The sequence below is a fragment of the Staurois parvus genome, unplaced genomic scaffold (assembly GCF_062004578.1).
Source record: "Staurois parvus isolate SC_StPar_1 unplaced genomic scaffold, SC_StPar_1.0 ptg000264l, whole genome shotgun sequence".
Lineage (NCBI taxonomy): Eukaryota > Metazoa > Chordata > Amphibia > Anura > Ranidae > Staurois > Staurois parvus.
Genome location: NW_028318060.1, coordinates 9,722,317 through 9,741,546, shown reverse-complemented (window position 1 = coordinate 9,741,546; position 19,230 = coordinate 9,722,317). Strand labels below are relative to the sequence as shown.

The following is a 19,230-nucleotide window of genomic DNA, read 5'->3' as shown; positions in this document are numbered from 1 at the left end:
GTCAGTGTTTGTAGTACTTACCATATTATATGAATTTAGCTCCTGATAAACCTAAAACGAAAGACAGATTACTGGTTTAGAGTAAGAATCTAAAACTTATTTTGGAAAAAAAAAAAGATATATGACACACACATATATATATATATATTATTATTATTATTATTATACAGTATTTATAAAGCGCCAATAGTTCGCTCAGCGCTGTACATTACAAAGGGGGACAGAACATGTGACAGAACAATACCAATACAATGCAAAACATGAGGGGATCGAGGGCCCTGCTCTTTCAAGCTTACAATCTAGGAGGGAGGGGATGGTGGCACAGGAGGAGATAGCTGTGGGGGATGGAGTGGTAGGAAGAGTGGAGGAGGTCGGCAAGTTAGCAGGGGGCGGGGTAGGCTTCCCTGAAGAGATGGGTTTTCAGGGTGCGCCTAAAGGAGAGGAGAGTAGGTGATAATCTGATGGGTTGGGGCAGGGAGTTCCAGAGGATGGGTGACACCCTGGAGAAGTCCTGGAGGCGGGCATGGGAGGAGGAGACCAGGAAACTAGAGAGAAGGAGGTCTTGTGAGGAGCGGAGTGTGCGTGCTGGGCAGTACTTGGATATTAGGTCAGTGATGTAGTTCGGGGCAGTATGGTGGACAGCTTTGTACGTCAGCGTTAGGATTTTGAATTTGATCCGTTGCGCAATCGGAAGCCAGTGGAGGGATTGGCAGAGGGGGGTGGCGGAAACGGAGCGGTTGGAAAGGTGAATGAGTCTGGCAGCCGTATTCAGGATGGACTGAAGCGGGGATAGCCAGCGGCGAGGCAGGCCAGTGAGGAGGGAGTTGCAGTAGTCAATATATATATATATATATATATATATATTGCATAGTTTACAAAAACATTGCTTAAGCTTTATAGCCTTGTTACCCTTCCTTATCTGGACATTTCCTAGCCTTACTATATAAGATATGACTATGAGATGATATTGTAAAACAGTGCTGTTATCCTAATCTGTTTTCACACCCCTTGGTGCATTAAAGGGAATGTATGCTAGTAGAGGCAATAATATTTTATTTGCTAATATATATATTAATAAATCAACTATTATTAATATATACTCAGGATGGCAACAACCTGCAGGCAGTGCTGGAGTTTCTTTTTAGAAAAGCCAGTATCCTCTACATGAGTGTCATGGAGGCACCCTGTGTTAAATGTTTAATTGCTACAGATAAAAAAATATATCACCATCAGTTTGTTTTGCAAAGTATATTTTACAGTATATGCTGTATTGTTTTCTTTAAATTTGTCTAGAGCTCTACTTTCACTCAGTTCAGTTGTATCCTATATAGATATACAGTGGAAAAACCCTCTTGGCAATGGGACTTTGAAGGCACAAATTAAACCAGAAATGTTGTAAAGAATAATAGTTTTTAAAAAAAACATGTTTTATTTATACAGTATTGTAAAAGGCATAAATATGGTGGTATCACCGAACGTGGTTTTACAGTAGGTGAAGGAAAATGAGTCATACATGTATTTGCACTTAAACTTCTTAAACTATTATTCTTTATAACATTTTTGGTTTAATTTGTGCCTAAAAAGTGCCATTTGCAAGAGGATTTTTCCACTATATTCCTATAGGAATCATGGCATTTCTTGTATCACGTTCCATTTCTCTTTTCATTTGTATCATATATAGCTCTCTTTTAGCAGGATTTAAATATAAAACATGATATATAACTTATAGGTACACATCTCAAAGTATAGCAACATCCTAACATCAAACATTCAAACCTACCCTGCTTGTTGTTAAGTCATTTTGTCTTTTGATATGTGTGGAACTTTTGTGAGCAATGCACAGTCCTACCAAAGAGAGAGATTCTTCTACATTGGCAATCAAGGACACACTTTCCAATGGTTTAGCTGTGCTTTTACTCCAAGATAAATCCATCTAGAAGATTGAGGGCAGAAATAAACATGTTACATTAAAGTGTCAAATACAAAGTGGATTCAAATATTATAATTTTCTTTGATAAATAATATTTTAAGATATTTAATTTTTTTTTAATATTTAACATTTGAATAATGTTTTACAGTTTTTAGGCTTTTTGAAAAAATATTTTGTGTTCTAGTTACCTTTTGATTCAGCGTCCCCTTGATATTGAGTGTTTTTGAAATTTGTAAGACTTTAATACTGTCTTTTCCAGAACTAATCAAATACACCAACAGTTCAGCAGAGGGAGCCCAAGAGTTTTCTGGTGTGAGGCTAAACATTGTCCTGTTTTTCCCAGCCACCACTACCAATCCTTTGGATACAACCTGCAAAGGAAGAAAGCAGTTGGTAAATTTACATAATAAGTAGTGTTAGGATAGTTCAGTTTGATTTGATACATGCTCATATGCATGTTGCCATTAAGCACATTTTAAAAAAGATTTGATCATAAGACTTACTGTGTAATAAATCTGCTGGACATTCACCTGGGCATCAACTTGAATTTCAAATGGTATTCCAGCCTATATTAAAAATATGCATTTATTTCAATTGGGGAGTATTGTGTTTTACATTTACTTTCAGGATAAATATACTACTACAGATTTTTTTTTCACTTAGTTTTCATGTTAGTTAGTTATCTATGATTATAGAAGCTATAATAAAGCTTACATTATGATGTAAATGTTTCAAGGGTAGAGAAAACGTCATAAAGGGCAAAAGCAAATAAACAATTACCTTCAATGCTGAATCTGGTGTTTGAAGTCGAACAAGAGGATTGTGTGAAAATATATCATCAGTGCTGTAACTTGAAGTTGTATTTTGGTACTGAGCCTAAATAATAATAAAAGAAGTTTATAAATGATTTAAAACTAATATAATTCTGCTGCTGTCTAATGAATAAAAAAAATGTTCATTATTAAAACCCTGCTCCTGTCAAAATGATTTTCATTTATGTAGTATCGTAACATGTTGGAACATCTGTCAGTTCTTTGTTGCAGTCTTTGTGCCTGTTGAAAAAAAAATTCCTCACTTCCTTTCCTGGTTTGGTCATGGAAAAAGGTCACCTTATTATAGCATATATCATATATTAATAGGTAAAAATAGCTAGACCCAGAGATACTAACATGAAAAACTTTTTTTTTTAATTTTCTACTCACCGTAATATTTATATAATTTATTCCACGCACTGATAAGTAAACTGGAAACTGCAAACTGATAATTCCATTTTCTGGGATTACACATAGCTGTTGAACTATCCCTGTATCAGAGGTTATGTTAATTGCTACCATTGTATTCCTTTCTTGTTCAGTTAAGGACTTTTTGTCAATCCGTTGTATTTGAATCTGTAAAATAAAGCATGCATATTTGTTGATTCATGCATTAATTGTTTACATGTGATCTTAGATATGTGTATGAAATGTTTGGCTGCTCTTATAATTCCAATAAGCTCTGCAATGGGAAATGGACAATTCTTAATCAAAACGTAACATTCCTATAGTCTGCTTAAGTATTTTGGATCAAAGTGCTCCATATGATACTCTCATATAGTTTTTAGATCAAACTGAAGATTGTATAATGTGTTTTGTATGTTGACATTTATTGTGTGATATTCATCTAAATTGTTAAGATTTACCTATATTCAGGGACACTTTAACTGTAATAAGGATGGGGCATTTGACCCACTGGGACTCCACAGTCCCAGATTCTGGAACCATAGCCCATGCATAAGTCTCACTGCCCATAGCCGAAATCAATGCACAATATTCCCCCCCTCTCATACTTTACCCATACAGTGCAAATTTAAACTACTTGGGTTTTTTCTAACAACAGGGCCCACCTTTAAAATTGTTGCATTGGTTCCACCCATTTCCTAAAACAGCCCTGACTGCAATGCCATTTTTATGTCAATGAAAAGATAAAAATCCAATTTAAAGATGGCCAGTATATTTAAAGGCTAAATTCACCTTTTAGAAATAAAATAGTAACTGCACATATTCTTGCAAACACAAAATGTGCATTTATTTTTTTTCCCACAAGAGCCTGCAAAGCATTGCACCCCCAATCATGCAGATCATGGATGCAATGTCAGGCTCCTGCAGACTCTTCCTCCAGCTCTTGGATTTCTGCACAGCAGGGATAATTGTAAAAGTGACAACTGCTGGGAGGTAAAGGAATGGGGGGGAGGTGAGGGAGATGAGGAGGGGTGCTTAGAAACATGTTACATGTTACCCCCTTAATACAGGTGTATCAAATAAGATGTTGCTAAAGGTGGAGTGAGCCTTTAAGTAACTGAAACCACATTGTTATTTACAATTGTTAATATAAGTATATCACATTTCCATCTCTAAACATGGACACAGAATAAGGTTAATTTAATAAACAATTTAAGAAAAAATTGAGAATTGAGAACTGATTAAGAATTTGAGAAAGTTCACACAAAAATGTGTGAAGATTCACAACAATTATCCAATCATATGTGGATGAAATAAGTAAACAGAGATCTTTTACATTTTATTTTTAGTGAACATCCTCAAATCCTTGAATAAATTCATCCTAATGTCTGTATACCCAAATGCTTGCTATGTATGTTTTCTAGGCTTCCCACAGACATTTGAATAATATGCACATTACAATTAAGATTTTTCATACAAAATAAGATAATAATACCAAATAAGATAATTTGTCATATATTTACCTCTTTATGACAGCAATATGCATATATGCTGTGGCAGGCAGGTGGGCCTTAAAAGCCTGCTGCCACATATAGGCTCTTCTGTCTTATTCTAGGGTGGGTTCTATCAGTGAACCCAGGACTATGATTGAGCTGTCAAGGACAGCTAATAGTCAACTACCAATGATCAGGAGTGGGTAGGAAAGGCTTCCAAAAAGACATGAGCACTGTCCATCCAATCACAGTGCTGCATTACTGCCCCTCCTACTGGCCTTCGGCATCACGGTGCATTAAAAATCATGACTTGAGAAGTCACACAGGTATATGAAGAGGTAGCAAGAAGAACTTCATTGGTCAATTTCTTTAAAGTGCTGGCAGGCGATATGGGACTCTGCTGCCAAGTCCTCTCGTTGTGTTGTATATAAAGAAAATATATATAAGGTGTTGATGCATTGATGTAAGACCCCCGTGGTGCTTCACGCAATCAATCCTAGTCTATCTGAAAAGTGCTGGAGATGCGTGGATGGAGTGGGTACACTATCACACATTGTTTGGTTCTGCCCGCGAATTGTGGGATATTGGGTTATGGTTCAGGGGGTGATGGAACTGAATACTGCTCTACCCCTAGATCCACTCCATTACCTTTTGGGCATACCCTTTCAGGGTATCCCCAAAATATCTAAACAGTTGGGATTACACATTTTGACAGCCGCTAGAAGGGTGATACCACATTTTTGGAAGTCAATGGACACCCCATCGCAAACTCATTTTATAAGGACAATTTCAGAAATAAGGGACATGGAATATCTTACGGCCCTAGTAGGTGAACATTCCGGTGTTTTTCACTCTGTCTGGGGAGCATGGGACCATTCACCTTTTGGTAAATACTTTTCCTCCACTCCTCTTTCACCCCCTCTAGTATAGTTTGGGCAATAAATGATAATGCATGTGTTTCTGACCAAGATTGCAAATCTTCGTAACCTGATGATGTGCAGGTTTATAATGCTTCTGATTTCTAACAGTGCTGAATGTTATGCTTTTCATATATATTTATGTCTTTCTTGACCCTACTTATTTCTAAGCAAATGTTTGCCTTCTGTCATTGTGATGTTTACAGTATACACAATGTGTTTCTGTTGGAATTGTGTAATGTTTAAAAAATTGGGCTTTGGCCCTTAATAAAAATCTACAATTAAAAAAAAAATCCTGACTTCCTCCAGCATAAAGGGGTTAGTAGGTAGTTATGCTTAGTATAATCCCCATACATGTTTAAAATTGTGGCACTGGTACCCATTAACTATAAGAAGTACTGACCATTGATAATATAGTGGATTGAGAAACAGGGTTAGCCACCACTGGTTCATGTTTGTCAACACCTTTTCTATAGTATCTATTCCCACTGCTCAACTTTGTCCTTCCTGTTTCCTAGTCTAACTCAAGGGAGCAATAGCCACTATAGTGATTAAAGAGAAAATCAGTTACTGTAGATTCAGGTGAGCTAATACACTTTCTCAAGCCCTTTCTCATGACCAGTGTGGAAATTGTCAATAGCAGTGCAAATATGAGTCATTCCCTAGATTTTATTATAACCTACCTTAGCTGTGAAATTTCCACCAGGTATGAATGCTGGATTTTGTTCAATGAAGTTAATTTCATACTCTAAATTTGTTACCCATATAAAGGATGATGTTTCTACTGCAATGCCTGTATGAAAAAAAGAAATTATTATCATTTCCATAAGCATAATCATACTTTCAAGCCAATTAAATAAAAGAATTACATCTCTATTTTTATTCCGTTTACCTGTGACTTGATCTGTTACTGAAGCTGTTATAATTATTCCTTGCAGATATACAGTCTTTTTTATTTCTGTGTATGGAAAACTGAAGTTTAAAGATCCTGAGATCTATATACGGGAAGAAAAAAACAGATGTGTGATATTCCAAACTGTGGGTCTTATTGAACTTTGTAAACACTATGCAATTTTTTGCCCTCTATGCATAAAATGATTATAGTACAGGAATGGTTAAAAGGTAACAGACAGAAGCATAAAGCTGGATAATTTTTATACATACTGCATATCAGCAGTAAATAGATGATAGGTAATGGAGATATACTGTTGCCTAAGCATTTCATTTTGGTTATCTCTAAATCCAATAAATAATGTTATAACAACAAAAAACTGTCAATGTTTCTGCCTTTGTTATTACAAACTGTAACTGAGCCTGAAAGCTTCACTTTAACCTTGAACATTACTTTTCCTTGTCTTTTCTTATTAACAACTTGTAATTATCAGATTGAAGATATTTCTGTGCCCATAATACTGTTCTGTTATACAGTTGTGACCAAAATTATTCAACCCCCACTGAAATTGAGTGTTTTGGCCAGTTTGACATTGCTTTTGATCATTCAGTCATCTTGCTTACATTTACATTAAAGAGGCACTTGTAGGTCAGACAAATATAACATAACAGTTATAATGAAATAACCACAAATGTCTTTTCTGTGCTCACAGCATTATCAGTTTTATTCAACCCCCAAGTGACATTCAATCTTAGTACTTAGTACAGCATCCTTTTACAGTTATAACAGCTTTTAAACGTGAAGCATAGCTTGACACAAGTGTCTTGCAGCGATCTACGGGTATCTTCGCCCATTCTTCATGGGCAAAGGCCTCCAGTTCAGTCACATTCTTAGGCTTGCGCACTGCAACTGCTTTCTTTAAGTCCCACCAGAGGTTCTCAATCGGATTTAAGTCTGGTGACTGCGATGGCCACTCCAAAATGTTCCAGCCTTTCCTCTGCAACCATGCTCTAGTGGACTTGGAGGTATGCTTGGGATCATTGTCCTGTTGAAAGGTCCAACGTCTCCCAAGCCTCAGGTGTGTGACGGACTGCATCACGTTTCCATCCAATATCTCCTGGTACTGAAGAGAATTCATGGTACCTTGCACACGCTGAAGCTTCCCTGTACCTGCAGAAGCAAAACAGCCCCAAAGCATGATTGACCCTCCACCATGCTTCACAGTAGGCAAGGTGTTCTTTTCATCATAGGCCTTGTTCTTCCTCCTCCAAACATAGCGTTGATCCATGGGCCCAAACAGTTCTAATTTTGTTTCATCAGTCCACAGAACACTATCCCACAACTTTTGTGGTTTGTCCACATGGCTTTTGGCATACTGCAGTCGACTCTTCTTATTCTTTGGAGACAGCAAGGGGGTACGCCTGGGAGTTCTGGCACGGAGGCCTTCATTACGCAGTGTGCGTCTTATTGTCTGGGCTGAAACTTCTGTACCCACATCTGACAAATCTTTTCTCAGTTCCTCAGCAGTCACACGGGGACTTCTCTCCACTCTACGCTTCAGGTAGCGCACAGCAGTCGAAGTCAGCATCTTCTTTCTGCCACGACCAGGTAGCGTTTCAACAGTGCCCTTTGCCTTGAATTTGCGAATGATGCTTCCTAAGGTGTCTCTTGGTATGTTTAACATCTTTGCAATCTTCTTATAGCCATTGCCCTTCCTGTGAAGAGAAATCACCTCTTCTCTTGTCTTCCTGGACCATTCTCTTGCCTTCACCATGTTTGTAACCACACCAGTAAATGTCTAGAAGGAGCTGAGTATCACAGTCATTTTAAAGCTGCCTAATTGGTGCTTATTATGCTTGATTGCTGCTCGGTGACATCCACAGGTGTTTTCAATACCTGATGGAAAGCACCTGTATGAACCTCTGTTCTTCAGAGTGGTAGTCTTTAAGGGGTTGAATAATTGTGGCAATGAAGAAACCACATAAGAACCATTTACTACTGTATTACATAAACAATTGATGTCATTTTAGTTGCATTTGGGTAGTTACAACGTCCTTGTAGGATTTGATTCTGAATACAATTCCAAATGTACACTATAGTCCCTAAACCCCTTTACAGCATTGGGGGTTGAATAATTTTGGTCACAACTGTAGTTTTGTCTCCAAATATGATTTTTGATTGGCATGGAATATCACCGGTTTGTGATTTTCAGGTTCCTCCATCGCATTCAGTCCTCTTGGAGGAAATTTTTAGCATAAAGAGTAACTTTTGTTGAGAAAAAAAATCCCCTCTGGGTAAACAATGTACATTGCAGGGATTTTAACAAACCTTGTAGCAGATCCCAACCTTTTTTTTTGCTCTGAAGAAATAGCTGTTTGTTTTACCATGTCTTTTGCAAACCAGGGGCGGACTGACCATTTGGAAACTCGAGCACTGCCTGAGGGCCCAGGGTCAGTAGGGGGCCCCATGAGATGCCCCTGGTACATTTTTCATAGGCTTTTTTGAGTTTGGGCAAGAACACAGGGGCCCCATGATCCCCTATTGCCCGGGGCCCCATGAGTTGTCAGTCCGCCCTGTTGCAAACTGATTATGAATGGGAGCGACTGGTTAAATATTATCTGGGGCACTCACAGTGTTCTAATGAGAAACTGCTGCATGGCCTGAATTCCTTTAGAAGTATAAACCCTTGGGGAGTACCTCACCAAAACTGAAATTCCTATTGCAGGGGGTGCCTAAACTTTGAGCTGTATCTTAGTGTAGACCTTTGGGAAAATCAGTAAGCCAATCACACAAGCAGGAAATACATTTCTGGGGGCATTCTGTACACCAGTGGTGTGATTAGCTCATTGATTTTACCAGAAGTCTGCACTAAGATACAACTCAAAATATCCAGCAGGCAGAGTTCACTCTCAACAGAGAAATTAAGAAGAACAGATGATAAGTATTCATATTTGCGCTCTGTGGGGCCCCATACCATCCAACCCCTGCCTCCAATTCCAGCAACACGTCAAAGGCACAGGAGGAGCAGAAAAGAACAGCACCAGTTTTTACAATTGTTTTGAGAAGGAGGATCCCAGGCTTGGGACACCTTCTGTCTAGTGCTAAATATCATGCAGCACCAGCATTGCAGGGGTCCACTACTCACTGATTGGCCAGTATACCCATTGTGTCAGGCTGGTATCATTTGGGTGTGATAGTGACTCTCTTTTCTTTTTACCAGTCATATTAAAAAACTCTACTATTATTACTACTCTGGAAAATTAGAAAATTTACACAAAAAAACCCACAAACAGGCATATTTGTCATAAGTAGTTATATTGTAGCTTTCGTGATACCCTTTGTCTTGTGGTGGGGTGTTATGTACTGCAAATCTCATACCTTATACACTTAAGAAAAGGGTAGAAATAATGAAATTAAGTTGACAAGTAGAAAATCATGAACATACCTGATATGTTTTCTTAACCTCACTTACATCTTGATCATACAAAGACTTCATTGTTAATGTTACATTTCCTTCTAGTGGTTTATCAGAGTAATACCTGTGTGCAAAATACAAATGTGAATATATGAGATGCATTGTGTTTAAAAATAGGATACATGTTCTGTTTTCTTACATTCCTATTTATTCCTCTTTTCCTCCAACATTGAATAAATTATTTCATTTAGGACAACACTGGCTTCTTTTATAGCAGCAAGAAAAATGCACACAAAAGGCCTTTTCACCCTCAAAACTTGGAAAACGCATTCCTTAGCAAACATATAATCCAGTCACCAACAATATAGAGAAATCTATACTGTCATATAATTTAAGAAATAAACCAAGCAGTTTTTTTTTTGTAAACTGCATTATCTTGTAAAATTAAACTTTAGGTAGGGGTACTAATTACAGAAATGTTGCTAATATATTTGCTTGGTTAATTTATGAGCCAAATAGTCAGTGTACCTACTTATTATACCTGGAGCCTATATATTTACTGTATCAGCTTCATTTGGTCTTTGTTTTAGCACAGTTTTTTGCCTCTGATCATTTGGTACATTGAATTCTCAAGCCAAACTACTTGTTAGTGTTATATTCTGGCATGGATTTGTTTTAGCACAATACATTTTTCATATGATAGATTTAAAGAATTGCAATAAAATATGTTCTTTGGATGACTGTGTGTGGTAATACATGTAATGATATTATTCAGTATATTAATTTCTTTTTTATGTCACATGATTTACCTGTATTTCTACTGATCAGAAAGTAAAGGTGACAATGACCGTAGTTGGGAAAAATTAAAACACAGCCAGGGGTTTGTCAGTTTTATATGACCCTGCTCATCCCTGGCTGCTAGCTTGCACTATGAATATCCCTGGTATAGGTCCAGCAACTTATAGGAAAGCAATAGAGAAAAAGATTGGCTTACTTTGCTCTAACAGTACCAGTCAGATTCAGCATCTTTGGAACAACATAAAATAGTGGAGCATCCAGTGTTACAATAAATTTTGGTAAGGCTGTGGAAACATGAAAGATCAGATACTGGTTGTTTATGATCTCTTTAGTTAGTACAACAATTTGACAATAAATAAGGATTTTGTAACTATACATTGCAATGCCTATATAATTTTTTAGTCTACCATGTGTACAGTGTTAATTAAAATATTTTTTGGCTCACATATATATTGTAAGTGATGATGCAAAGAATACTCATAACAGTTCCAATACTATTATGATTATGTTCGAATATAAAAAGAGAATTTATTATGGTTACCAGTATAACATGGTTTATCATAGAGTAGATCTTTAAATTAGTCCCAGGTTGTTACGAGAGCACACTCCAACACAATATATACAGTATTTTACCAGAGAATTTAAGCTATACAAATGAGAAGTCAGAAAGTAAGAAAATGAAACAAATAGAAACCTAAAGTAAAATGATACATACCATAATCTTTCACAAAGAATGAAGTAGAGAACACATTACTCTGCAAATTAGATGAAAAAGTAAAATTAAGCCATAAATATACCTGCTTAACCCAAACACTCCTTAACATCAAACATTGGGACTGTATTGCCATCAGGGGCGGACTGACCATTTGGAAACTCGTGCACTGCCCGAGGGCCTGGGATCAGTAGGGGGCCCCATAAGATGCCCCTGGTACCTTTTTCATAGGCTTTTTTGAGTTTGGGCAAGGACACAGGGGCCCCATGATCCCCTATTGCCCGGGGGTCCCATGAGTTGTCAGTCCGCCCCTGATTGCCATATGTAATGTTACCACTACCAGTATATTCTGTAAAATTGTTAAGCAGCTATTGAACTGTTTCCCTTTACTTCTTTTTTTTTAAAGAAAGATAATACTGTACATTTTCCATTGTAGACCACCATTTATTTTAATCAGAACTGCTTTTCACTACATACAAATTATACAAATGCCAGAGGATACCGAGCCAAGAAATCACTGCAAATTCTAAGCAAGCTATGAAGATATGGTTACCAATCCATATCATACTTGGTTGGGATTGCTAAAAAAATGGGTACAAAACCCTTACTAGTTTGGGTCTGTGTCAGTGTTCTGCTTTCCATACACTATAAGTGTTTCATGATTTTATTAACCTTAGTGTTTACTGTTATTATTATTATTGTTAATATGCATGATTTATATTGCGCCAAAAGTTTGCGCATTGGGAAATTTCATTTTAATTGTACAGTAAATGAGATACAAGTGTCTACTTACATCAGATTTAGCTCGAATGGTCCAGTTTCCCAGAATAGGGGTGCTAGTCAGAGAGAAATTTGTAGATACAACTCCCAGTTCTGATTTCATCTTCACCCATTGTTGCACAATATTGGCATTGGGATCCTTTCATTTTGTAAAGAAGAGCAAAAATAAAAAAAACAAATGAATATATGTAAATTATTGTGTAAATTGTCAGCGCTATATAAATATCTGTAATAAATAAATAAATATACAGTATTTCTATGATACATCAACTACATTTTTTAAAAACCTGCATGGGATAAACAAGTAAGAGTGCTTACCTCTATCTCAAGGCCCACCTCTCCATTGTATGGCTTCAAGTCACGACTTACAGAAATAACTCTAATATGGACATTTGCTCCAGGCCTGTAAATATCTTTGTCAGTTTGTATAAACATTGACATCTTCTTTGTTAGAATCCCTATTTCCTTTTGTTCTGTAAATACTAAAGTACCACTGACACATCCATTTACAAGCAGTAGATAATTATCTGAAGAAGAAGAATTTGCTGGGATCTGTAATACACAAAACAATTGTAAAATTTTAGATTTTGACATTTGGCCAAGTTTGGTTCTTCTGTCATTGTCCTTTCCTTCCTTAAACAGGCCATATATGGTTCAGTTTTTTTTTCGTTCAGCCAGTGGGTTGAACAAAAAAAAATTAAAAATTCCCCCATTCACACATTCGATGTGGATTCAGGAATCTGCATGTCACTGTATTCTGACAGCAGGGTTCCCCACTGTCAGAATACACTGATCATTCCTGGTGCTGTTCAAATGGAAGTTTTCTATCAGGACCTTGCATGGGAAGTCAATTGGTAGAGGTTGAGGCAAACCATTTAAAACTGATGAAGTGCTTAAAAAGATCAGTATTCATTTATGTAAGTAAAACCTTTATCCCAAAAAGAAAAAAAACTGATTGCTGTAACTGATAATAAAGTATTAGCTGGAATTCAACTTTAATTTTCTAGTCACTAACTCTGGCACTAGGCACTAAATCTGCTAGTGCATCTAACACTACCTTTCCCCCAGACTGACACTGCTGCTATCCAAAGGAGTCTCCATTGCTCCTCCATGCAGAATGGAAACACCCTAAGACAGGAAGTGTGTTACTGGTCAGATCACCAGGTGCAAATAAAGGTAAAGAGGCCTTACAAAAAACTAATGCAGTCACCACATCTAAGAATTGGTAAACTACAACATATTCAATATTTTTTGGGGGGTTTAATACCACTTTAAAGCAGAGTTCCACTCACCCTGTCAAAAAATAAATTCAGCAACTACAAAAACTGTAGCTGCTGACTTTTAAAAAACAGCCACTTACCTGTCCCGCGGTCCCGCGGTATGTCCCCCGCAGCTCGTTTCACCGGCTGTCCTGTATTCCAGACGCTGGCATCTTCAGTGTGGGCACCCGGCTGTGACAGCTTGCAGCTTCACAGCCAGGTACCCACTGAGCATGCACGAGTATCGCTGCACTTTGTGAATGGCCCTGTAGTCTTCTGCGACCTGTCACGTGTCCCAAAAGACTACAGGAAGGGAGGACACTTTTGGCTTCCGGTTGCCTAGGCGAACGGATCGGAAGTGGGAGCGGGTACCTGTCAAATTTGGGTACCCACACCCTTCCACCCCCCAAAGGTGCCAATTCTTAATGGGGAGCGGGGCAGCAGTCCTTAAAGCAGACTTCCCCTTTTGGGTGGAGCTCCGCTTTAAGGAGAGGGTCCCTTTACTTTCTAGCTGTGACTACATAGGTGATTTTTAATCTCACAATTGAAAAAACCTGACCATACACATTAAAACCTGATTGTACAATCTCCTTTAGATTTACCATCACCTATGCAGTGTAAGGGACTATCTGATTGGATATAATTTGAATGCAGTAAACTAGGCCATTGCACAACATAGTAAATATAATGGAGATTGTACAGAGATTGTGCAATAAGATTGTAAAGTGAGAGACTAGCTGTAGCTATCGTGCTGATTTTTCAATTTACATTACAGCACTCTAAAGCTCACCACACATGTTACAATCTAATTGTACAATCTCCATTAGGTCTACCAACAACTTTGTAGTGAAAGGGCCTGCCTGGTTGGAGACAATTTAGTTAAATACTGTAGATGAGTAAGTCCTCATATTACATGGTTTTGGTAAATCTAAAGTTGATTGTACGAAGATTGTACGGTGTATGGTCATCCCTAAAGATTGACAACTGCTTAATTAGAAAGCAATTTTTCATGATCACATAAATTTTGGTGTTGAAAAAAGTGTTAGTAATTACTTTACTCTTTAGACTTGAATAGGTATGGTAACTTAATAATTTACCAATTGCGCTTTCTTGAGATTGCTGATTTTCCCTAATTTAAAGCATAACTTCACTGAAGATCTGCTCTTCTTCCTCCTCTCTCCTTCCTCTGCCAACAATGAAAACATTTTTTGGTACCTATTTACCTATTTTTGCAGGTACCTTCTCCCAGGTTTGCTGAGAAACCCAGCCAAAGTTCACCCCCCTCCCTTCCTGCCCACAACCTCCTGGGACACATCACAGATCCAGGAGGCTGCAAGACCATTCACAGAGCACAGCACAGCTTGCGCATGTGCAGTGGGGAGCCAGCTGCAAAGCCACAAGGAGTCATAGCTGACTTCCTACATTAAACAAGCAGGCACCGGGGACCCAAAGACCTGTGAAGAACTGGCCAAGGTGAGTATGGCGTTGGACCCCAGGACAGATAAGTATCTTTTTATTAAAAGTACTACAGTATTTGTAGCTGCTGACTTAAATTTTTTTAAGAAAGACTGAAAAACCTCTTTAAGTATACCCCTACAAGCTTAATCGTATAAGAGTAATCATCCAAAAATCCCCTGCGATAGCGCTAAAGAGAGATAACAAAGTTCATTTACTAAAAGAGTTGAGACTGTTCAACAAAGTATGAATGAAGATTAATTTAAACTTTACACTTGGATTTTTTGTGTGAACATTCTCAATACCCTTTTGATTCAGACATTGATTCCCTACATGTTATTAACACAGTATGGAATTTTGTACTTACTGCTGGAATAGTGAGTAGGTCAATAGAGTCTGAAAATGAAAAAAAAAAGAGAACTGGCATCAGTGACCTTTATACATGCTTAATCCATAAGGTAGTGTAAAGTGCAATCACTATATCCACAGTGTAGTAACATGTATCATCCAACCCCATTTCTGAATACTGTAGTCATATGAGCAAAAAAGATCAAATCGTATTGCTTGCGTTAGGTTACAGAACATTGCACTATTTAACTGTAGATGTCTGATAAGGAATTTATGTTAACCACAATTACATTTTTTTAAAGAAAATATTTTTTACAAAAGGTATTCCTACTCACCATTACTTAAAATCTTGTATGCTTGGACAAGAACATTAAAACCAGCTGCAATTCCTGCAGTCACATTTATTTCAGGGTACTGGTCTCCAAACACATGAACAGCAAGGGTGGTATTCACACCAGGAATAACATACTGAGGTGCAGTAATGTAATACGATGTCCTGCAAAACAAAATGGGTTTCCATTTATGCATTACCCACTTCTTTAGTGAGACCTCATTTAGAAAACGGTGTCCAGTTCTGGGGACCTCACTTACAAAAAGATATTGGTAATATACAATAAGTCCAGAGACAGGTAGCAAAAATGGTGAAAGGTCTGAAGAATAAAACATATCAGGAGAGACTTCAGGAACGTAATATGTACAGTATGGAGGAAAGAAGCCAAAGGGGAGACATGGTTGAAACCTTTAAGTACATCAAGGGCGTGAATATAGTTCAAGAGGGCAGGATTTTCAATATGAAACCAAGATCATGAACACAGGGACATGACCTTAAACTAACTGGAGGAAATTTCAAAACTAATCTTAGAAAGTATTATTTTACTGAAAGGGTAGTTGATGCTTGGAATAGACTTCCAGCAGAGGTAGTGAGTTAGTCAACAGTAAATGGCTTCACACATGCTTGGGGGAAATATAGATCTATACTCAATAAAAAAATACATACAAATCATATATATATATATATATATATATATATATATATAAAATATTGGGCATACTTATTGGACCACTTAGTCTTTTTTCTGCTGTCACTTCTCTATGTTTCTGTGTTTCTGTTTCTAACAAATCTATTACAAGCATGTTGAATTTTAAATTATTCAATGCCTTACCATTTAGATTTCGAAGTTACCTACTGCTGCATTTAATTTTTTTTTTCATTCAAAGTGCAAAGGTAACCCACAGAGTGTACAAATAAATTATACAAGTGTTACTTACCCTGCATTGCAGGTGAGTAGGTAAATTGACAGAAGGGCAGTGTGCCTCAAGATCTGAAGCCTTAGCATGGACATCCTGCTCTTTCCTCTAAAATGGCCAAGTGTGACTATATATGTGCTACAGAATGATGTTCTGTTCAGTCCTAGAACCTTTTATATATCCTTGGTGGGAAACCTAGCTTGAGGACAATACAGTACCACTTCCTTCAAACAATAAAAACAAGGACAGAGCCCCCAACCTTTTTGTCTAGATTTCCTGACAGTTCTTTCAGCCAAGTGTCTAGTGAAACTGGTTTCTGTATGAAGTGTTTCCTGTCTTTCCAAATCCAAAACAATGTTAGTCCCCAAAAGCGATTTCAACATGTAAAGCTGCCCATAGAGTTTAAAGTGTGATATACCATGCATATACAATCTGGTAACTCAATGGAAAGGGAAGCGGAGCAGGTAGTTGGATTCTGGTACCAACTTATTAGTAGGGATGAGTGATTTCAACAAAAGAGATATAGCTGATTTTGCCTTTGCCAATATTTAGTTTTTATTTGCCTCAAATGTAACCATTCAGACTGCTTAGGTGAAATTTGCTTGAAAAAAATACCTTTTTTGTTGCTTTGCAAAGTGTTCATTGTATTTGTGTTTTATTCTCATATACTGTATTTGTGTATGTGATTTTTTTTTACTTTTTTCACAGAAAAAATGATGGGAAAGTAAAATAAAAATGTAAAGAGATGGCACATAAATAACAGGGACACCTAGAGGTATTCAAATGCATGAAGGGTGTCGAGTTTGATACTTATGGACACTGCTTAAAGTATTTTTGTGGCATAGGATTCCTTAATTTTGTTCATATTCCACAAAAAACAATTATAAAAAATTATATATATTTTTCAGCACCCAATTTTTGTTCTTTTGAGTTTTAATTGTGGTTGTATTAATGTTGCTCTATAATTAGGTATTGAAGGGCAGTTTTTTTAAACAAGAATAGGTCTAGGGTAGTTTAAAAGAATTTCCATAACCGTCAGGAGCCTTTTTAAAATGCAAATACCTTTCCCTTCCCCACTGACTCCTATGGAATTCACAAAAATACTGAAATTTTGTGGCAAAGGTTTGATTTTGTTACCTACATTTTGGCAAAAGTGAAAATGGTCAGTTTTGCTCATTCCCACTTATATAATGCACAAAAAGAACACATTAGCAACTAATACAGGCAAAAAAATAAGTATGATAAGGAACCATGCTCTGCCAATCAGATAAAATTATAATGCTTTATTCTATATCTGATAAAATCACATAAAAAGATGGTGCAGATGGTGATCCAAGGTAAAGCATTATGAGTAAACATTAATCACATATCTCATCTTTAAAACAACATATGTTTTATCCCTCAGCCTTGGTTCACATATGTGCGGTGCCGTATAACACATTCCTGTGCAAATCACATGCAATTTGTGTGCGGTGCGACATTTTGTATGGCTCTAATCGCACTGCACCCGCTCCAAAAACGTGCAGGACCCTTTTGTGGGTCCGCACTAGAATTGAATCTCATAGGTATTTACACCTATGCGATCCGATTCTGCACATTGCACTGCATTTTGCGGTGCAGACCACTTTGGGGTGTCGTTAACTTAACATACACACCCGCAGCGGTTCGCATGAATGGGGTGTGATTCTGATGCGGTGCAGAATTCGCACTGAAAACGCTGCAAAATCCACACCGCACCGGTGTGAACCAGGGCTTAAAGCAGAACTTTACCCAAAACAACTTAAAAAAATGATGATCTTTGGCAAGGTACATACATTCCACATTACTAATTATGCTACCAAAATTAGTCTGTGCTGTAAAGTGTCACCAGCATTGTTCCTGTTTCTTCTTGCTGGAGGCTGCCATTTTGCTGAAGCCCAGAGCCCTGAGCAGCAGTAAACCTTTAGCCTGTCAGCAGATTGTCCTCTAAATTTTCAGCAGTGCCAAAATGTAGAAAACAACTGAGCATGTGTATTACTGGCTTTTAATCAGTATAGGCGCTTATTTTTAATGTTTTACATAGCTACACCTGCATAAGAGGCCAGAATAAAGTGATCTAGCAGGACTTAATTTTCTGACTAGTGTTCCCCTTTAAATAAAAAATCCCACATTTGGAGCAATAATAATTAACCTTTCACAATGTTAATGCATTTGTCATATAATTTGATAAACATAATAGTGGACAGTATTAATAATATTATTTTTCTGCATTATTGGCGTGGATCTTTGCAGATTTATCTGTATTTCATGCTGTTGATAATTAACAACATTCTGGGAAATTCAATAAAGGGTGTTGTAAGCACCCTTTCGAATTCCATTGGGGTGGGTAATATATTCTAAATTTACGTTGTAGCTTGGAACTTCTTCTGCCAGTCAGGTCACTTCCTCCTGAGTTGATCCAGAAGTGTGTTGGCAGAGGTCAAGGACATAGAATGTTCCCATCTGTGACATTCACAGTAATGATTTTTTTTTTATGGAGTTATGCTTTGGAACAAAGTAAGGCTCATCTGTCTGTATTATGGTGAAACATGTTGGATAGACACCTTGTTCTCTTCAATATGAATCCCACATCCCCCTTTGTACTTTACAGATTGGTATTGATTGTACAGTTGTTCTTTGGCTAACCAGTGGCTCTTACACCACATATCTCTTACATGGTATAGAGAATTTAAAGGCATACCGGAAGCGTGGTGACATCATTTCCGGTACGGAGACAATCGCCGTCAT

At 37.4% G+C, this 19,230-nt stretch overlaps 1 protein-coding gene across 1 annotated transcript in view; it reads right to left on the bottom strand.

Annotated features, from left to right (window-relative positions):
• LOC149459304 (CD109 antigen-like) overlaps positions 1 to 19,230 on the bottom strand; it is a 48,792-nt gene extending 29,562 nt beyond the window's left edge. The window contains exons 1-14 of the mRNA XM_089681306.1: positions 19,184 to 19,230; positions 15,552 to 15,712; positions 15,236 to 15,264; positions 12,473 to 12,706; positions 11,378 to 11,417; positions 10,859 to 10,946; positions 9,895 to 9,988; positions 6,450 to 6,552; positions 6,241 to 6,350; positions 3,133 to 3,318; positions 2,711 to 2,806; positions 2,119 to 2,301; positions 1,850 to 1,933; positions 22 to 51 (exon numbers count right to left, since the gene is read on the bottom strand). Of these exons, the coding sequence (XP_089537432.1) occupies positions 22 to 51; positions 1,850 to 1,933; positions 2,119 to 2,301; positions 2,711 to 2,806; positions 3,133 to 3,318; positions 6,241 to 6,350; positions 6,450 to 6,552; positions 9,895 to 9,988; positions 10,859 to 10,946; positions 11,378 to 11,417; positions 12,473 to 12,706; positions 15,236 to 15,264; positions 15,552 to 15,712; positions 19,184 to 19,230 (1,485 nt within the window). The remainder of the gene's footprint in view (positions 1 to 21; positions 52 to 1,849; positions 1,934 to 2,118; positions 2,302 to 2,710; positions 2,807 to 3,132; positions 3,319 to 6,240; positions 6,351 to 6,449; positions 6,553 to 9,894; positions 9,989 to 10,858; positions 10,947 to 11,377; positions 11,418 to 12,472; positions 12,707 to 15,235; positions 15,265 to 15,551; positions 15,713 to 19,183) is intronic.